We start from the raw sequence: 13,875 nt of genomic DNA, 5'->3' as shown, positions 1-13,875 counted from the left end.
TTGGTATCTGTTTTCCCCCCTCAAGTGTTCAAGCAAAATGAGAATTTATTTTAAGGCTGTACTGATGCCACAGCATTTGAGAATAGGAACTGAAATAGAGCCCAAGGTATTGAGGTTGAGACAGAAAACTGCCAAAATGCTCCTGCTACTCTTTCATTTGTACAAGTTCTCTTGTTTCTACTTCTCTTTGTTCTCTCTATTTCAAATATTTATCTTGAAAAATTTAAATCATATGCTACCTACCATATGGGGTAGAACATAACCAAATACATTAGTAATCCTTTTACCTTAACTGTCAAGAACTTTACAATGCCCAAATTAGTCTTACTGCTGTCACATCTGTTCCACTATACCAACCAATTCTTCTGTGTTGGCCAGAAGGAAGCTCAGGGTAAGTTATGCTAGACTCCTTGTCTCCTCTCTGGGAGAAAAAATTAGCAATAAGGGAGTCATGGTCTTCATGAGTCTTGGAGGTGAGGGTCAGACAAGAGGCTTCCAGATCACAGCTCTATATTCCCTACCTGCATCAGGAGTGAATTTATCGTCTTTCCCCACATGGCTTATTATGTGCTTCCAAAAAGAATAATTATGGGGCTTTCATTGATTGAAGACAGTAGATGCTGTATTTCCATTTGGATAATGCTGTATTTGGATTTTAAGCTTCTGAGCAAAATATGAATTACCTTGTTGCTGTTCCCTTACGGTATTCTTTTCTGTAACTATTGCTAAAGGATGATCGGATTTTGTAGATTATGTACCCATTCTACGTTCAACTCTTAACTTTTTCAGAGCTCTACAAATTTAGTGCTTATCATGACTGTGACAGGAGGTAGTGGAAGCAAGAATGGCATTTGCTCATTGTCCCTGTATGCACAGAAGTATTTCCTGTTTGCTTGCCAGTAAGATTGGGATTCCTTTTTCAGAAGTTTTACTGCTCATAGCTATTACAAAATGGGAAGTAAAAATAAATGTTTTTGAGTAGAGGAAAAGTTTTATAGGAAAGAAGTAATAAAAGGTCTGATTTCATCATCCCATTTCTATGCTCTGTATATATTGCATTTGAGCAATTTTCTCCTTTGTTTTTTTTTTCCTCTGTGCTATTTATACTTCACTTATGAAGATAAATTGGATCTTCCTCAGCTAATGAAAAGTTGTCTTATTTAATAATTCAGAAATATCTTATTTCTTGGTGGAAAAATAAATCTGCTTTTGAAAAAAGTTTCCTTAGCATTTTAGCTTTTTTGTGGACTTGAAGTCATAGCTATATTATCTGTATGTTCTTAGCATATAAATGGGCAATCAAGTTCATGAAGGTAAACCATTGAATTGTTTCCCAGCCTTTTCTTTTCTGAAAGTGTCCTGCCATTTCTTTTCTTTTATTTTCTTTAGGGAATCAGCAGTCTCTTCAGTTCTTTAAAAGTGGTGCGTCTCTTGCGACTGGGCCGTGTTGCTAGGAAATTGGACCATTACCTAGAGTATGGAGCCGCAGTCCTCGTGCTCCTGGTATGTGTGTTTGGACTAGTTGCCCACTGGCTGGCCTGCATATGGTACAGCATTGGGGACTATGAGGTCATCGATGAAGTGACGAACACGATCCAAATAGACAGTTGGCTCTACCAGCTGGCCTTGAGCATTGGGACTCCGTATCGATATAATACCAGTGCAGGGATATGGGAAGGAGGACCCAGCAAGGATTCTCTGTACGTGTCCTCTCTCTACTTTACCATGACAAGCCTTACAACCATAGGATTTGGAAACATAGCTCCTACCACCGATGTGGAGAAGATGTTTTCAGTGGCCATGATGATGGTTGGCTGTAAGTATCTCGTTTTTCTTTTTTAATTACCAAAAAATTATTGTTGTTGGTGGTTTTCCAGGCTCCAGTCTCTAACAAGATTAAAATGAAACTACTTTGTCTTCGGAAAGGTGTTTATTCCATATTATTTGCATTGGTTTAATTTTTATTCAGCCTTAGAAAATAAAATGCAAAATAATACATTTTACTTTTCAGAATGTATTGAGCACATGAAAAACAGTGTTGATAGAGTGGTATGAAAATCGGAATGGGAACTCTTTGATTTAATTCTGTTCACAGCCTTGTAACCAGCAGAGCTCTTTCCAAGGGAAACCAGCATCTAGAAAGGCAGCATCTGGCACATCCCATAGGTTTTGTTGGCAGTGTATTAAATTCCAAAAAAAGCAGCCAGGATATGATGGGTGATACATAGTTTAGAAAATACTTTAGTTAGTAATTGAATTCTTGACTAACGTTGATCTCAGGATAGTTTTCTGCAGGTTTTTACAATTAAGAAGAATAAAAGTTTCATAAATTTAGTCTCTGTAGCAAACACTCTAGGTTAATAAACACTCTAGGTTTAATATATGCTCCTTTGAGAGAATTAAAGGATTAGTAAATACGAGCTCATTTGGCAATGACAAAAGTATCTGGGAGTTAGCAGGCTTCCTGAGTACTAAATGCCTGGATGGTGTTCCTGGGACTAGAATGTTCTCTAAAGGAGTTGAGAGACCATGTGTTCTACACTCAGACTGAGACTGGATTGTGTCAGATCAGAAATTAAGGAAATACGTATCAAAGAAGCTATTTTAAAAGAAGATTATGGGGGAGACTTCACCATTATCTACCCCTTCAAGTTGACTTAGATGATTTATCCAAGCCTAGTTCTAACCCCCCAGAGTAACCTTAAGATCATTGTACTGGAGGTATGATTAGTGTTATTAGTACTTGTTAAGCCTTTAGGTCATGGTCATTGGTTTGTGGTATAAGACCTCCTTTCTGAGATTCCACACTGGGGAGGTTTACATTTTTTTTAAAGTTTATTTATTTTGAGAGAGAGAAAAAAAGCATGAGTGGGGCAGGGGCAGAGAGAGAGGCAGAGAGAATCACAAGCAGGCTCTGCACTGATAGTACAGAGCCCAACGCAGGACTTGAACTCATGACCTGAGAGATCAAGAGTCGGCCACTTAACTGACTGAGCCACCCAGGCACCCCTATATTTTGTGAATGATGGGAAAGATGTTAAGAGTCCAAGAGTATCAAGAGGCCTATGAAAAGTCAATGTCTTAGGTCAAAGTAAGGCAGTTTTCACATTTTCAGAGGTGAGAATATTTGATAGCTATCGGAGCACCAATGTTGGCAGTTTAGCTTCCGTCTCTGTGCTCCTCTGTGCAGGTACAGAAACAAGAAGGCACAGGTTCCACTCGCTGTTTAAAGAGGTAGACTGAGAATTCCAGGTGCTGTCTTCTTCAGAGGCTTGTAGGAAGAAATATGTTCCTTCATACAAAAAGATCCTGATGATTTCTTAAACTGTTGTCTATATACCCAACTTGGTAAGATGTATCGGTGCTTTATAAATTCAGAAGACATTTTGTCAGATGTGGTATTTATTACTATACTACTTTTTGTATTATATAATGCATTTTGCCTTACACTTGAGCGTAGTTAGATTAAAAAAATTTATTTTGAAGCAATTATTGATTCACTGGAAGTTGCAAAAATAGTACAGAGAGGGCCTTTGTGCCTTTTACCTAGTTTCCTCTAATAATGACATCCTGTGTAATCCAGCACAAGATCAACATTGGCACTGATACAACATGCGTGTATAGTTCTGTTTTTTTTTAATCACATGTGTAGCTTCCTGTAACTACCACTGAAATCAAGATACAGAATTGTCCCATCACCACAAAAACCTTTCTCATGTTACCCCTTTATAATCATACCCACCCCTTCTCCTAAAGCATCCCTAAACCCTGGCAACTACTGATTTGCTCTTCACCTATATAATATTGTGATTTTGAGAATGTTATGTAAGTGGAATCATGAAAAATGTGACCTTTTGAAATTGGCTTTTTTCAGTCATCATAACCCCTTGAAATCCAACAAAACTTTATTCGGTTCACTTGGGCCCATCCTTTCTCTACTTCATGTGTGGCCAATTATATTGCTGTATCTAAATGTCTTTCTCCTTCTTTTCTTTCTCTTTAGTTCTTGTCTTGATTTCAAGATGAACACCTAGTCTCAAACTTTGTCCTTTTCTTTTCTGAGTTTCTGCTATTTCCTTTTAACACCTGAGCAGTAGTTTTCTGTTTATAAACTAGCTTCTGACATTTTTTTTGTCTGTTGACTTTAGCTTTTTGTTTGTTTGTTTGTTTTTGGTTTTGTTTTTGTTCTTTTTTTATGCCTCAAAGTCCAGTTTCTATTGCCAAGATCATCCCAGGGAGATGCCTTTTAATTTCCTTCTTAGTTCTTGGGTCCTTAGTAATTTAATGATATGTTTCCTTTGAAACAACCCAAGAAGTTGATAGAAAACTGTCAAGACCCATGAAGTATAACAGTAACTTCTCACAATTCCAAAATTTATTAGACACACAAGCTCAAAATATCAACCAAATGTACCTACTGAAGCTATTTGTAGTCTTAGTATCACTTTTTCCCCCTACAATAACACCAAGGAAAACAAAACAAACTACTACTGTTCCCAATATGTGTTATCAGCCATAGATACAGCCAGGGATTTAGCGTCCATCTCTCTCTCTCTCTCTCTCTCTCTCTCTCTCTCTCTCTCTCTGTGTGTGTGTGTGTATGTGTGTGTGATGGGGAAGGAGAGTAGGAGAGTAAGAGAAGAGGGAGATAGAAAACAGAAAGGTTCATGCTTTTAGTTGTGTTAAGATTCTAGTCAATCCATGCTGGCTGTTTGAGAAGCACCACTTACAACCTTTTAACACAGTAACTAAGAAAAGTATTTTATCAAAACGTTGATGGAGATACCAGCTGCCTATATTCTGTTGTGAAAAATGCCTATATTCTGTGGAAGAAGTAATCACTACTTGTAAATCATAGCTTTTTTTTCTGGAGAAAGTCATCTGAAATTTCCATGCCTTCTAGCAAAATTGAGAAATTTTAATGGCAACAGTTCCAGTTCCTAGGTCCTTTCTGAGCCCTCTTCTTTCTTTAATGGGCTTTCCTCTCTGACCTGTAGGTCCTTCCCCCCTGATGCTGAATTGCATGCGGACTCCATCCAGGAACACAGTCCCAAGGTTCTCCTTGTTGCTATCAGACAAATCTTCAGACAAAATTTATGACTGTGGCCTCCCTTCAATTCCAGTCACTCTGTGTTCCCTTTTGATCCCTTCTGCATCAGCCGGATCCCAGGGTATTTCTTCTTCCTGCTACCCGGAGATTTACTAGACTTAAATCCTTTGTTCCATCATTTGCCCAAGATGGAGAATCACCTTGCTCAGATTATAGAACTGGAAAAGTTTTTTTGGATCTTCTCAACATATATCTACCACCATGCATTCTTTATCTCAATTTTGTCTCTTCTCAGCTTTGGCATGCTCTATGCCTTGGGTAGAACTCCATGGCTCTGGTAGCAGCCATTACACTACCGCAGGGTAGTTAACTCTCTCTCATTCCTCTGCATTTGTCCATTCATGAATGAACCTGACAGCTCCGCTGACATTCATCAAATTCACTGCCAGAGGACATTTGCGAAAAGATATTTTTGTGTTGAGTTCTACAGCAGTTGTGGAAAATAGCATACTTTAAAAAAATGTTATATTTATTTATTTTTGAGAGAGAGAGAGAGTGAGCAAGGGAGGGACAGAGACAGGGGGGAGACAGGAGACCGAAAATTGCAAGCAAGCCCTGCACTGTCAGTGCAGAACTTGATGCAGGGCTTAAACTCACAAACACCGAGATCATGACCTGAGCCGAAATCAAGACTCGGAAGTTCAACTGCATACTGCATACCCTGCATACTTTTTTTTTTAAAGATCAAGATGTGGGTAATGTCTTTGCTTATTTGCAGAGTAAATATGTCATGATGCCTTCATGAAATGTTCTCTAATCCATTTCATTTGTATAATCTTATTGAGCCCCTAATTATTTTCTTTTTTACAAAGATTAGCAGACTGACTAATTTTGCTTCTATTCAGAAAGCACCTTAGTGCACTGATGATTTGTTTTGATGACTATAAAACAAAGCAATATGAGAATGGAATGTTTCTGATATGATTATCCTTTTGTCTTAATGTATTTTTATGAATCCACTTTTAAAGATTTATCAGAGAAGCAATTGCTTACTTAGTTTCTTCTTCATTACTAAATGATCATATAAATTATATTTTTCTTTAATCCAACCATTATAAAAATATATACACTTACATCTTTCACTATAATTTTTTTTAAAAAAAGAAACATATAAAATAAAATATAAATTATAAATAACTTTATGCCATGAATAATTTATGTCCAACCATAAATTTTCTCTTTCTCTTTTTCTCTGTCACTTTTTCTCTATTTTTTGTTCATATGCTTGCTTTATTTTGTTTAAAATTTTCTTTTTTAATTTTTTTTTAATGTTTACTTATTTTTGACAGAGACAGAGCATGAGCCAGGGAGGGGCAGAGAGAGAGGGAGACACAGAATCCGAAGGAGGCTCCAGTCTCTGAGCTGTCAGCACAGAGCCTGACGCGGAGCTGGAACTCACAAACCGCAAGATCATGACCTGAGCCGAAGTAGAACGCTCAACTGACTGAGCCACCCAGGCTCCCCTATTTTGTTTTAATACACTGTTAAATACATTAGTAAACATGTACACAGCATATTTCAAAGGACTATAAGATTTGACTTTGCAGGGGTGCACCTGGGTGGCTCAGTCGGTTAAGCATCCGACTCTTGATTTTTGGCTCAGGTCGTGATCTCAAGGTCATTGAATGGAGCCCTGTTGGGCTCCATGCTGGAAGTGGAGCCTGCTTAAGGTTATTTCTCTCTTTCTCTCTCCCTCTGCCCCTCCCCTGCTTGCACTCTCTTTCTCTCTCTCTCTCTCAAAAATAAGTAAGTAAATAAATAAATAAAAATGAAAATAAATTAAAATAAGTTTAGACTTGGGGTACTTATTGTATTTAAAAGCATTTTTTCCCTATTTTTGCCTGCTTAGTTGCTAGATGGAAGCAGCCTGACTCATGTGGTATATGGCAATCAGAATCTGTCCTGGTGGGATGTCATGCAAATTAAATCTTTAAAAGTAAAACAAAGAAAGACTAAAAACTATAAATATGAAAACTGCTGAGATTAATTGGTAGGCAGGTAGTCATAAAAACACTAATCTGCAATTTTCAAACAGGGTGTAATAGATGATAGCCCAAACAGTCTAAGAACTCTTGTGTAATTGACTGATACGGTTTACAATGCAGCAGGCAAATGGTTTAGCATATTTAGAAGTACAGCAGGACCATCTGCTAGTGAGATGTGCATGAAGAGAAATTCGAATCTTCATGTGGGTGGTTAAGCCACCAGGGAGCCCTTGGTTACACACTGGTCACTCAACATCACGCAGAGGAGGCTGATGCCATGCACCATATTCTCCAGTTGATGATCTAATTTAACATTCTCTGTGGAGTTCAGATAAAAGCCAAGCTGAGATTATAAGCATTGCTTTTATCTCTCTCCATAGGAAAAGGAAATAAATAGAAAATGGTGAGACCCAGAGATTGGGAGAATATAGAATAAGTTGAGGGTGAAGGCCTGTGTGACCTTAGAGAGTCTTTGAATCTCTCTGGTTTTAGTTTTTCAGTTGTGTAATGCAGGAGTTGAAATAAATGACTTTTAATATTCCTGTCTGTGCTAACAAATATTTCAGATTCTGTTAGTGCAGTTATGCCACTGTTCTTAGAGTTGGGTTGGCTGTTGGTAATGAGGTTAATAATGAAATGGAAGACGTTCCACTTACCGGTTTTAGGGTTTTTCATGTATATTACATATCTTGCCAATTTTATTGAGAGTAAGGTGCATCTTTTATGGAATATATTCAGTAATGAGGGGACACTGTCAGGAAATCTTGTAGAGAAAAGAAAATATTGGTTTTGGAAAGAAGAGTGTTTTTTGAATAGAAATTAGGCAGCTAGATAGACTGAAAGACATTTGCTTCAGGACATAAGAGTAGGGCCCAAGGAGAAGCGTGTACACCAGACCAGTGGGAACTCTGAAGGATATTTGGCCTACACGGATGTCCAGGCAGGCTTCAAAGTGGACTGGAATTTAAATAAAAACTTGGAAGAAAAAAAGCATAAGAGACTGTTAAAAACTGAGAACAAACTGAGGGTTGATGGGGGTGGGAGGGAGGGGAGGGTGGGTGATGGGTATTGAGGAGGGCACCTTTTGGGATGAGCACTGGGTGTTGTATGGAAACCAATTTGACAATAAATTTCATATATTAAAAAAAAACTTGGAAGAAAAAAAGTAGAATGAAACAAAATAAATATTAAAGAAATGCTGCTTTAAAAAAATAAAAGTGAACTGTTGCCCTTTTCCAATATTAAAAAAACTATTCTTCAGATCTTAACATGAGATTTTAGGTGACTGAGATACAATCCTAAGTTACATGTTGAATTTTTTCTTGCCCTTGCTGTTGTGGTGTAGGTAGGAAGTGGAGTGTGAACATGCTGATTTTCATTTCTGGTTTTAGATTCAGCCAGATGGAGAGACTTTTAAGCTTAATGTTTATTTTGGAAACTGGGTCAATTCTTTGTGTCTGCTTTACTTCTGCTTGTAAAAAAGATTTTATTTCTTTCTTTTTTTTAAATCTCTTTTCTTTAATAAGCTGAGTATCCTATGAGGAAAAACATTTTGTGGAACACAAAGTTCAGGGTTATAAGTACCTTTATTCATGGTTTAGTAGTTGCAGATGTATAGCCTGGTAGTTAGGAAAAGGCTATGTGGTGTGTACTTTATTCCATTTCTTAATCACAATAGAACTTGTATCTTTTGCAGGAATGTTCTTTTATACTCATGTTTCTTTTTATGCCTAGTCACATTTTCACAAAGCCTCTCAGATTCTATAAAGATTGAGTTTTCCCAGAAAACAGGTAATTTTCTCAGTGGCTCAGTAATTAGTCTGGTCTCTTTGAAAGAGCTGGTCTCTGGAACTACCTTGTGTCTCAGTATCACTCAAAATTATTTAATTCATTCATCATTGTCCCAGACGGTTATTAAGCAGACAACCTGGATACTTTGTGGCTCTCAGTAAGTTAGTAGTATGGTGAATGTCAGACAAGAGAATCACTGAATCATCTTTCTTTCTCTCCCATTCCCTCCATCTCTATCCCCGTCCCCATGTCCATGTCCATGTCCATGTCCATCCGCCTTCTCTCTCCGTCTCCATCCTCATTTCTATTCCCATCTCTATCCCCATCTCAGTCTCCAGCCCCATCTCCATCATCATGCCCATCCCTGTTTCCATGTCCATATCCATCTGCATGTCCATCCCCCTTTCATCCCATTCCTATCCTCATCTCTATCCCCTTCTCCAACCTCATCCCCATCCCATATCCATCCCTTCCCCATCCCCATCTCTGTTCCCATTTCCACATGCAACTATTTCCCCATCCCCACCCACATCCCCATCTCCATCCCCATCCCCATCCCCATCTCCTTCCCATCCCTATCTCCATCCCCATCTCTGTCCCCATTTTCACATGCAACTATTTCCCCATTCCCATCCCCATCTGCATCCCCATCCCCATCTCCATCTCTGTCCCCATTTCCATGTGCAACTCTTTCCCCATCTTCATTACTTCTCCATCGTCATCTCCTTCTTATTTGTCTTTATACGGTGAGCTAAAAGCTAAGACTTTGAACAGATGAACAAAGAAGTTGGGCTGAACTACAGAGCAGGTAAGAACAGGGTCTGTGTTTGTCCTATTTGTCATTACATATTTAGCACAAAGTATTGTGCCTAGTTGAAAGTTATGCTCATTAAACATATTGAATGAATGAAAAAGGTTTACCTAACTTATCCTGAGGAATGCAGGAAGATTTCTGGGAGGAAGTGACTCATGAGATTAGAATAGAAAAACATACTGGACTTCCTTACTTTTTGAAATAAAGAGAACATATGTGAAAAAAACAGGAATGAAATGGCTTGGCCCTTTTGTAGAACTCCATGTATTTTACTTGCATAGCTTGGCAAGGAGTTTATCATTTATCCTAAAGGTTGTGAGATAAAGAAGAATTTCATTCTTCTGTGTGGAGGATGAATTGGAGCAGAGAAAAGCTGCAGGTAGAGAAACCAGTTTGGAGGCTGTTGCAATGATTCAGGAAGTCATAAATTGAGGTGGTAGGGATATGGAAGGTGGCAGTTTCAGAACCAGCAAATTGTTTTTTCTGTAAAAGGACAGTTAACAACTATCTTAGGCTTCATGGTCAAGTCTCTGTTGCAACCACTCATGTCTGGTATTGTAGTGGTTTTTTTTAATGTTTATTTATTTTGAGAGAGAGAGATAGAGGAGAGAGAGCATGGGCAGAGGAGGGGCAGAGAGAGAAAGGGAGAGAGAGAATCCCAAGCAGGCTCTGCACTATCAGTACAGAGCTTGATGCAGGGCTCAAACCCACGAAATGTGAGATCATGACCTGAGCCAAAACCAAGAGTTAGATGCTTAACTGACTGAGCCACCCAGGTGCCCCTCTGCTGTTGCAGTGTTAGAAGAGGCAAAGACATAAATAAATGGGCATGCCTATGTTCCAATAAAACTTTAAGCAGGTGGCAGGCCAGGTGTGGCATATTCATACTTTCCCACAGTCTAGGGAGACAACATGGTTTATGAAAAGACCATGGACTTTAGAGTCAGACAAACCTATGTTCAATTATTAAGAATTTACACCAGTTATCTAGACTTTCGTCTGTAAAATGGAGATCACTACATTGCAGAGTTTTTTTGGAATACTCAAAAATAGATTGTATATAAAATTCCTGAAATGCTTTTTTAAGTTGTTATTGGTGAGTGGACAAATGTGTCAAATATGATAGAAGAATCCAAAAGGACTGGAAGGTTTCTGGCTAATTCAGCTGTGTGAATGACCACGTTCTTTTCTGAGATAGGAAAAAAGAAGCAACTATTCCTGGGGGAAGAGAATGGTTCTATTTTGAACATGTTTGAGTGTGAGGTGCCTGAGGTCATTTAGGTGGTAATGTACATTAGGTTAGACAGTTAAAAGTGTGATTTTGGGGTTCCAGAGATGTAAAACATGGTGAGATCTCTTTGTGAATCACAGGGTAGAGAAAGTAACCAATGTCAAGAGAGTGGCAGGGTAGATTCAGAATGAAGCTGGTGAAGGATGACACTTGAGGGAGGAGAGCCACAGAAGGATAAAGAGGAGAGCCCAGAAGGATAAAAAGAAAGCATGGCTCCAGAAGAAGTTTCTTGCAACTTCAAGAAGGAAGGGAGAACAACAAGAGAAATGGGACAGTGACTCAGGAGGTCTGGTTAGCATTATGAGGTCATTGGTGACCTTCTATGAGTAGCTTCATTGGATAGTTGAGGGGAGAGAATCACATGGGGGAATTTGCCTTTTTGGGATCTAAACCTTTTTTTTTTCTAATATGAAGGAAAATATGAAGAAAAATTTAACTTAGTGCAGACAGATAACGCTTACACAATATTTTTCACTGCCAATGTTGCCTTTTTTTTTTTCTAAATCACCATTCAAGTTCAATAAAATATATATACATTAGACTATTAGGTAGGGTACATACACTTGGAGTTTTCTTTCCATGTTACAAGATAGAAAAGGAAATTGACTTGCAAAGACGTTTTTATGAAATCCCACATTCTAAGAACAGGGATTTCAGCCAGGGAAGAATTTTACTTATGAAGTTATATGGTAACCTTCTAATAAATTTGTGTTGATTCCTATGAACATGTCTATTGCCCAAGGTGGGTGGTTGCCTGGTGGGTGAAATTGTGCTCTGCTAGAGAGAAAGCACTGGGGACTTACAGGATCCTTATGTATGTGGCATCAAGGGTCAACTGGTTTATACTTTTAATTTTGCTGGAAACAAAATACTTACAAAATTTTTCAAAGGTTGAAAGACTAACAAGTCCACATATGAATATATTTAGAATTTGCTAAAATAAATGTTATACCCAGAAGGCTTTATATATGGATTTAAGAATTGCTTTGGTATGCTCAGACAGGGGATTTTCTTTGGAGCAATTTCTAAGCCAGTTCCTAAGTGACTGCTTCTTACGTCTTTACATAATATTTACATAAATTGCAATGACTGCATCAGGCCTCCCTGGGAGTAGAGGTGCCAGGTACATGGTTGTAGTTTTGGGCTTTGTGTGTGTAGATAGGAAGATTTTTATGGGATGAGAGTTATGTTCTGGTTGACTGTCAGGAAATACTGGAGGCTTTAAAAGATTCTCTCTGAAGCTAGTTCTGAGCTAGCCCTTTAGACACTCTCTTCTTTAAAGCTGAATTTATGTTTAACAACCCCCCAAAAGTCTTAATCTGTGAAAATCTAATTTGGGAGCCTTACTGATTTAAAATGAATGTAAGGGAAGGACACTTAAACTCCTACCTCTAGTTAAGACTTGGCAAAAGAGATGGGTGTTGATTTTTCTTTTTTAAAAAATTTTTTTTACATTTATTTATTTTTTGAGAGACATAGAGAGACAGAGCACAAGTTGGGGAGGGGCAGAGAGAAAAGGAGACACAGAATTCGCAGCAGACTCCAGGCTGTCAGCACAGAGCCCAACGCGGGGCTTGAACTCACAAACCATGAAATCGTGACTTCAGCCGAAGTCAGATGCTTAACTGACTGAGTCACCCAGGCACTCCAGGCGACTCTTCTAATGAGACTTTGGGATGGGTGGTGTTGACCTCAGGAGCTTTTCTTATGCTAAGCTGCCTATGACTTTGCCTTTTCAGTTTTCTTAGAAAAGGCCTCAAAAGAACCCCATAGTAGGTGTATTTTCTAACTCTCTTCTCTTAGGGGAGCTAGCCAGAGAGCACTCTTCCTTCCCCCCATCCCCCCCCCCCCCCCCAATCCCAGACACACACCAGAATTCTAGATTCCATCATCCCTTGTCCTGTCACTGCACTGTGTCCTAAAAAATTCCAATCTGGATCTACCTACCTGCCTCTTTTGCTCCTGTTTCGGGATTGCTGAGAACTGGCTGGAGTAAACCACAGCTATGTGAACAGGTGCCACTACAATACATTGTTCATAATCTTACAAATCTTTGCTTATTTTAGGTCATCTCCCTCTCACATTTTGCTGAGTAGCTATTCTTGTGCAATTCTGATGTTTTCTTCTCGGCTCTCCTGAATCTCTGACTGCCCTTTCCTATTTCAGCAGATGGCCTTTCTTTTATTTCTCTGAAAAGGAAAGGGTGGCTGTAGCAGACATGCATCCCTGTACCTTCTTGACCCTCTTACAAAGACTGGCTGGAAGAGGGAAGCAGGTTGGGAGTGAGGGGGCAGCCAAACCACACAGGACCTGATAGGTCAAATTAGTGACTTTTTTTCCAAGTCAGATGGGAAGGCTTTTGAGGGTTTGGGGCCAAAGAGTGGCATGACTTGTCTTATGTTTTATAAAGATCAATCTGATGGCTGTGTGGAAAACAGACTGCAAGAGATAAAGGATGGAAGAGGGCAGATAGGGTAATAGTCAAGGTGCAAGATGATGGCAGTGGTAGTTAGAATCAGTTAGACTCTGGACAAATGTTAAGACCCACAACATATGAGAGAAAGCAAGAGTCTGGATTTAATTTAAGGCTTTTGGTGCAAGCAACTGCTAAATTGGGAATGGTCCTTTGTGATGTTGAGTGAGCAGTTAATGTCTATGAGTCTAGAATTGTGTGGATGGTCCAGGGTATGGTCATGTTATCTGTTTCATCCTTTAATGTTTATTTCCTCCAATTATTTGCTCTTGTTTCTGCTGTGTTTTCCATCTCTCTAGCTCTCTACTGGCTCTTTCTCATCAGCCAGTAAACGTGCTCATTGTTTCTTCAATCCAAAAAAATACACATATGTGAATAGAAGAACACTCGAGTTCACACTCTCTTTGCCTG

The 13,875-nt window shown here is 38.9% G+C and overlaps 1 protein-coding gene across 1 annotated transcript in view; it reads left to right on the top strand.

Annotated features, from left to right (window-relative positions):
• Positions 1-13,875, top strand: part of KCNH5 (potassium voltage-gated channel subfamily H member 5) — a 306,423-nt gene that overhangs the window by 91,001 nt on the left and 201,547 nt on the right. The window contains exon 7 of the mRNA XM_058739265.1: positions 1,390-1,816. Within this exon, the coding sequence (XP_058595248.1) occupies positions 1,390-1,816 (427 nt within the window). The remainder of the gene's footprint in view (positions 1-1,389; positions 1,817-13,875) is intronic.

This window comes from Neofelis nebulosa, chromosome 7 (genome assembly GCF_028018385.1).
Source record: "Neofelis nebulosa isolate mNeoNeb1 chromosome 7, mNeoNeb1.pri, whole genome shotgun sequence".
Classification (NCBI taxonomy): domain Eukaryota; kingdom Metazoa; phylum Chordata; class Mammalia; order Carnivora; family Felidae; genus Neofelis; species Neofelis nebulosa.
Note: the sequence above shows the minus strand (reverse complement) of the source record. Positions and strands in the feature narration are given on the sequence as shown.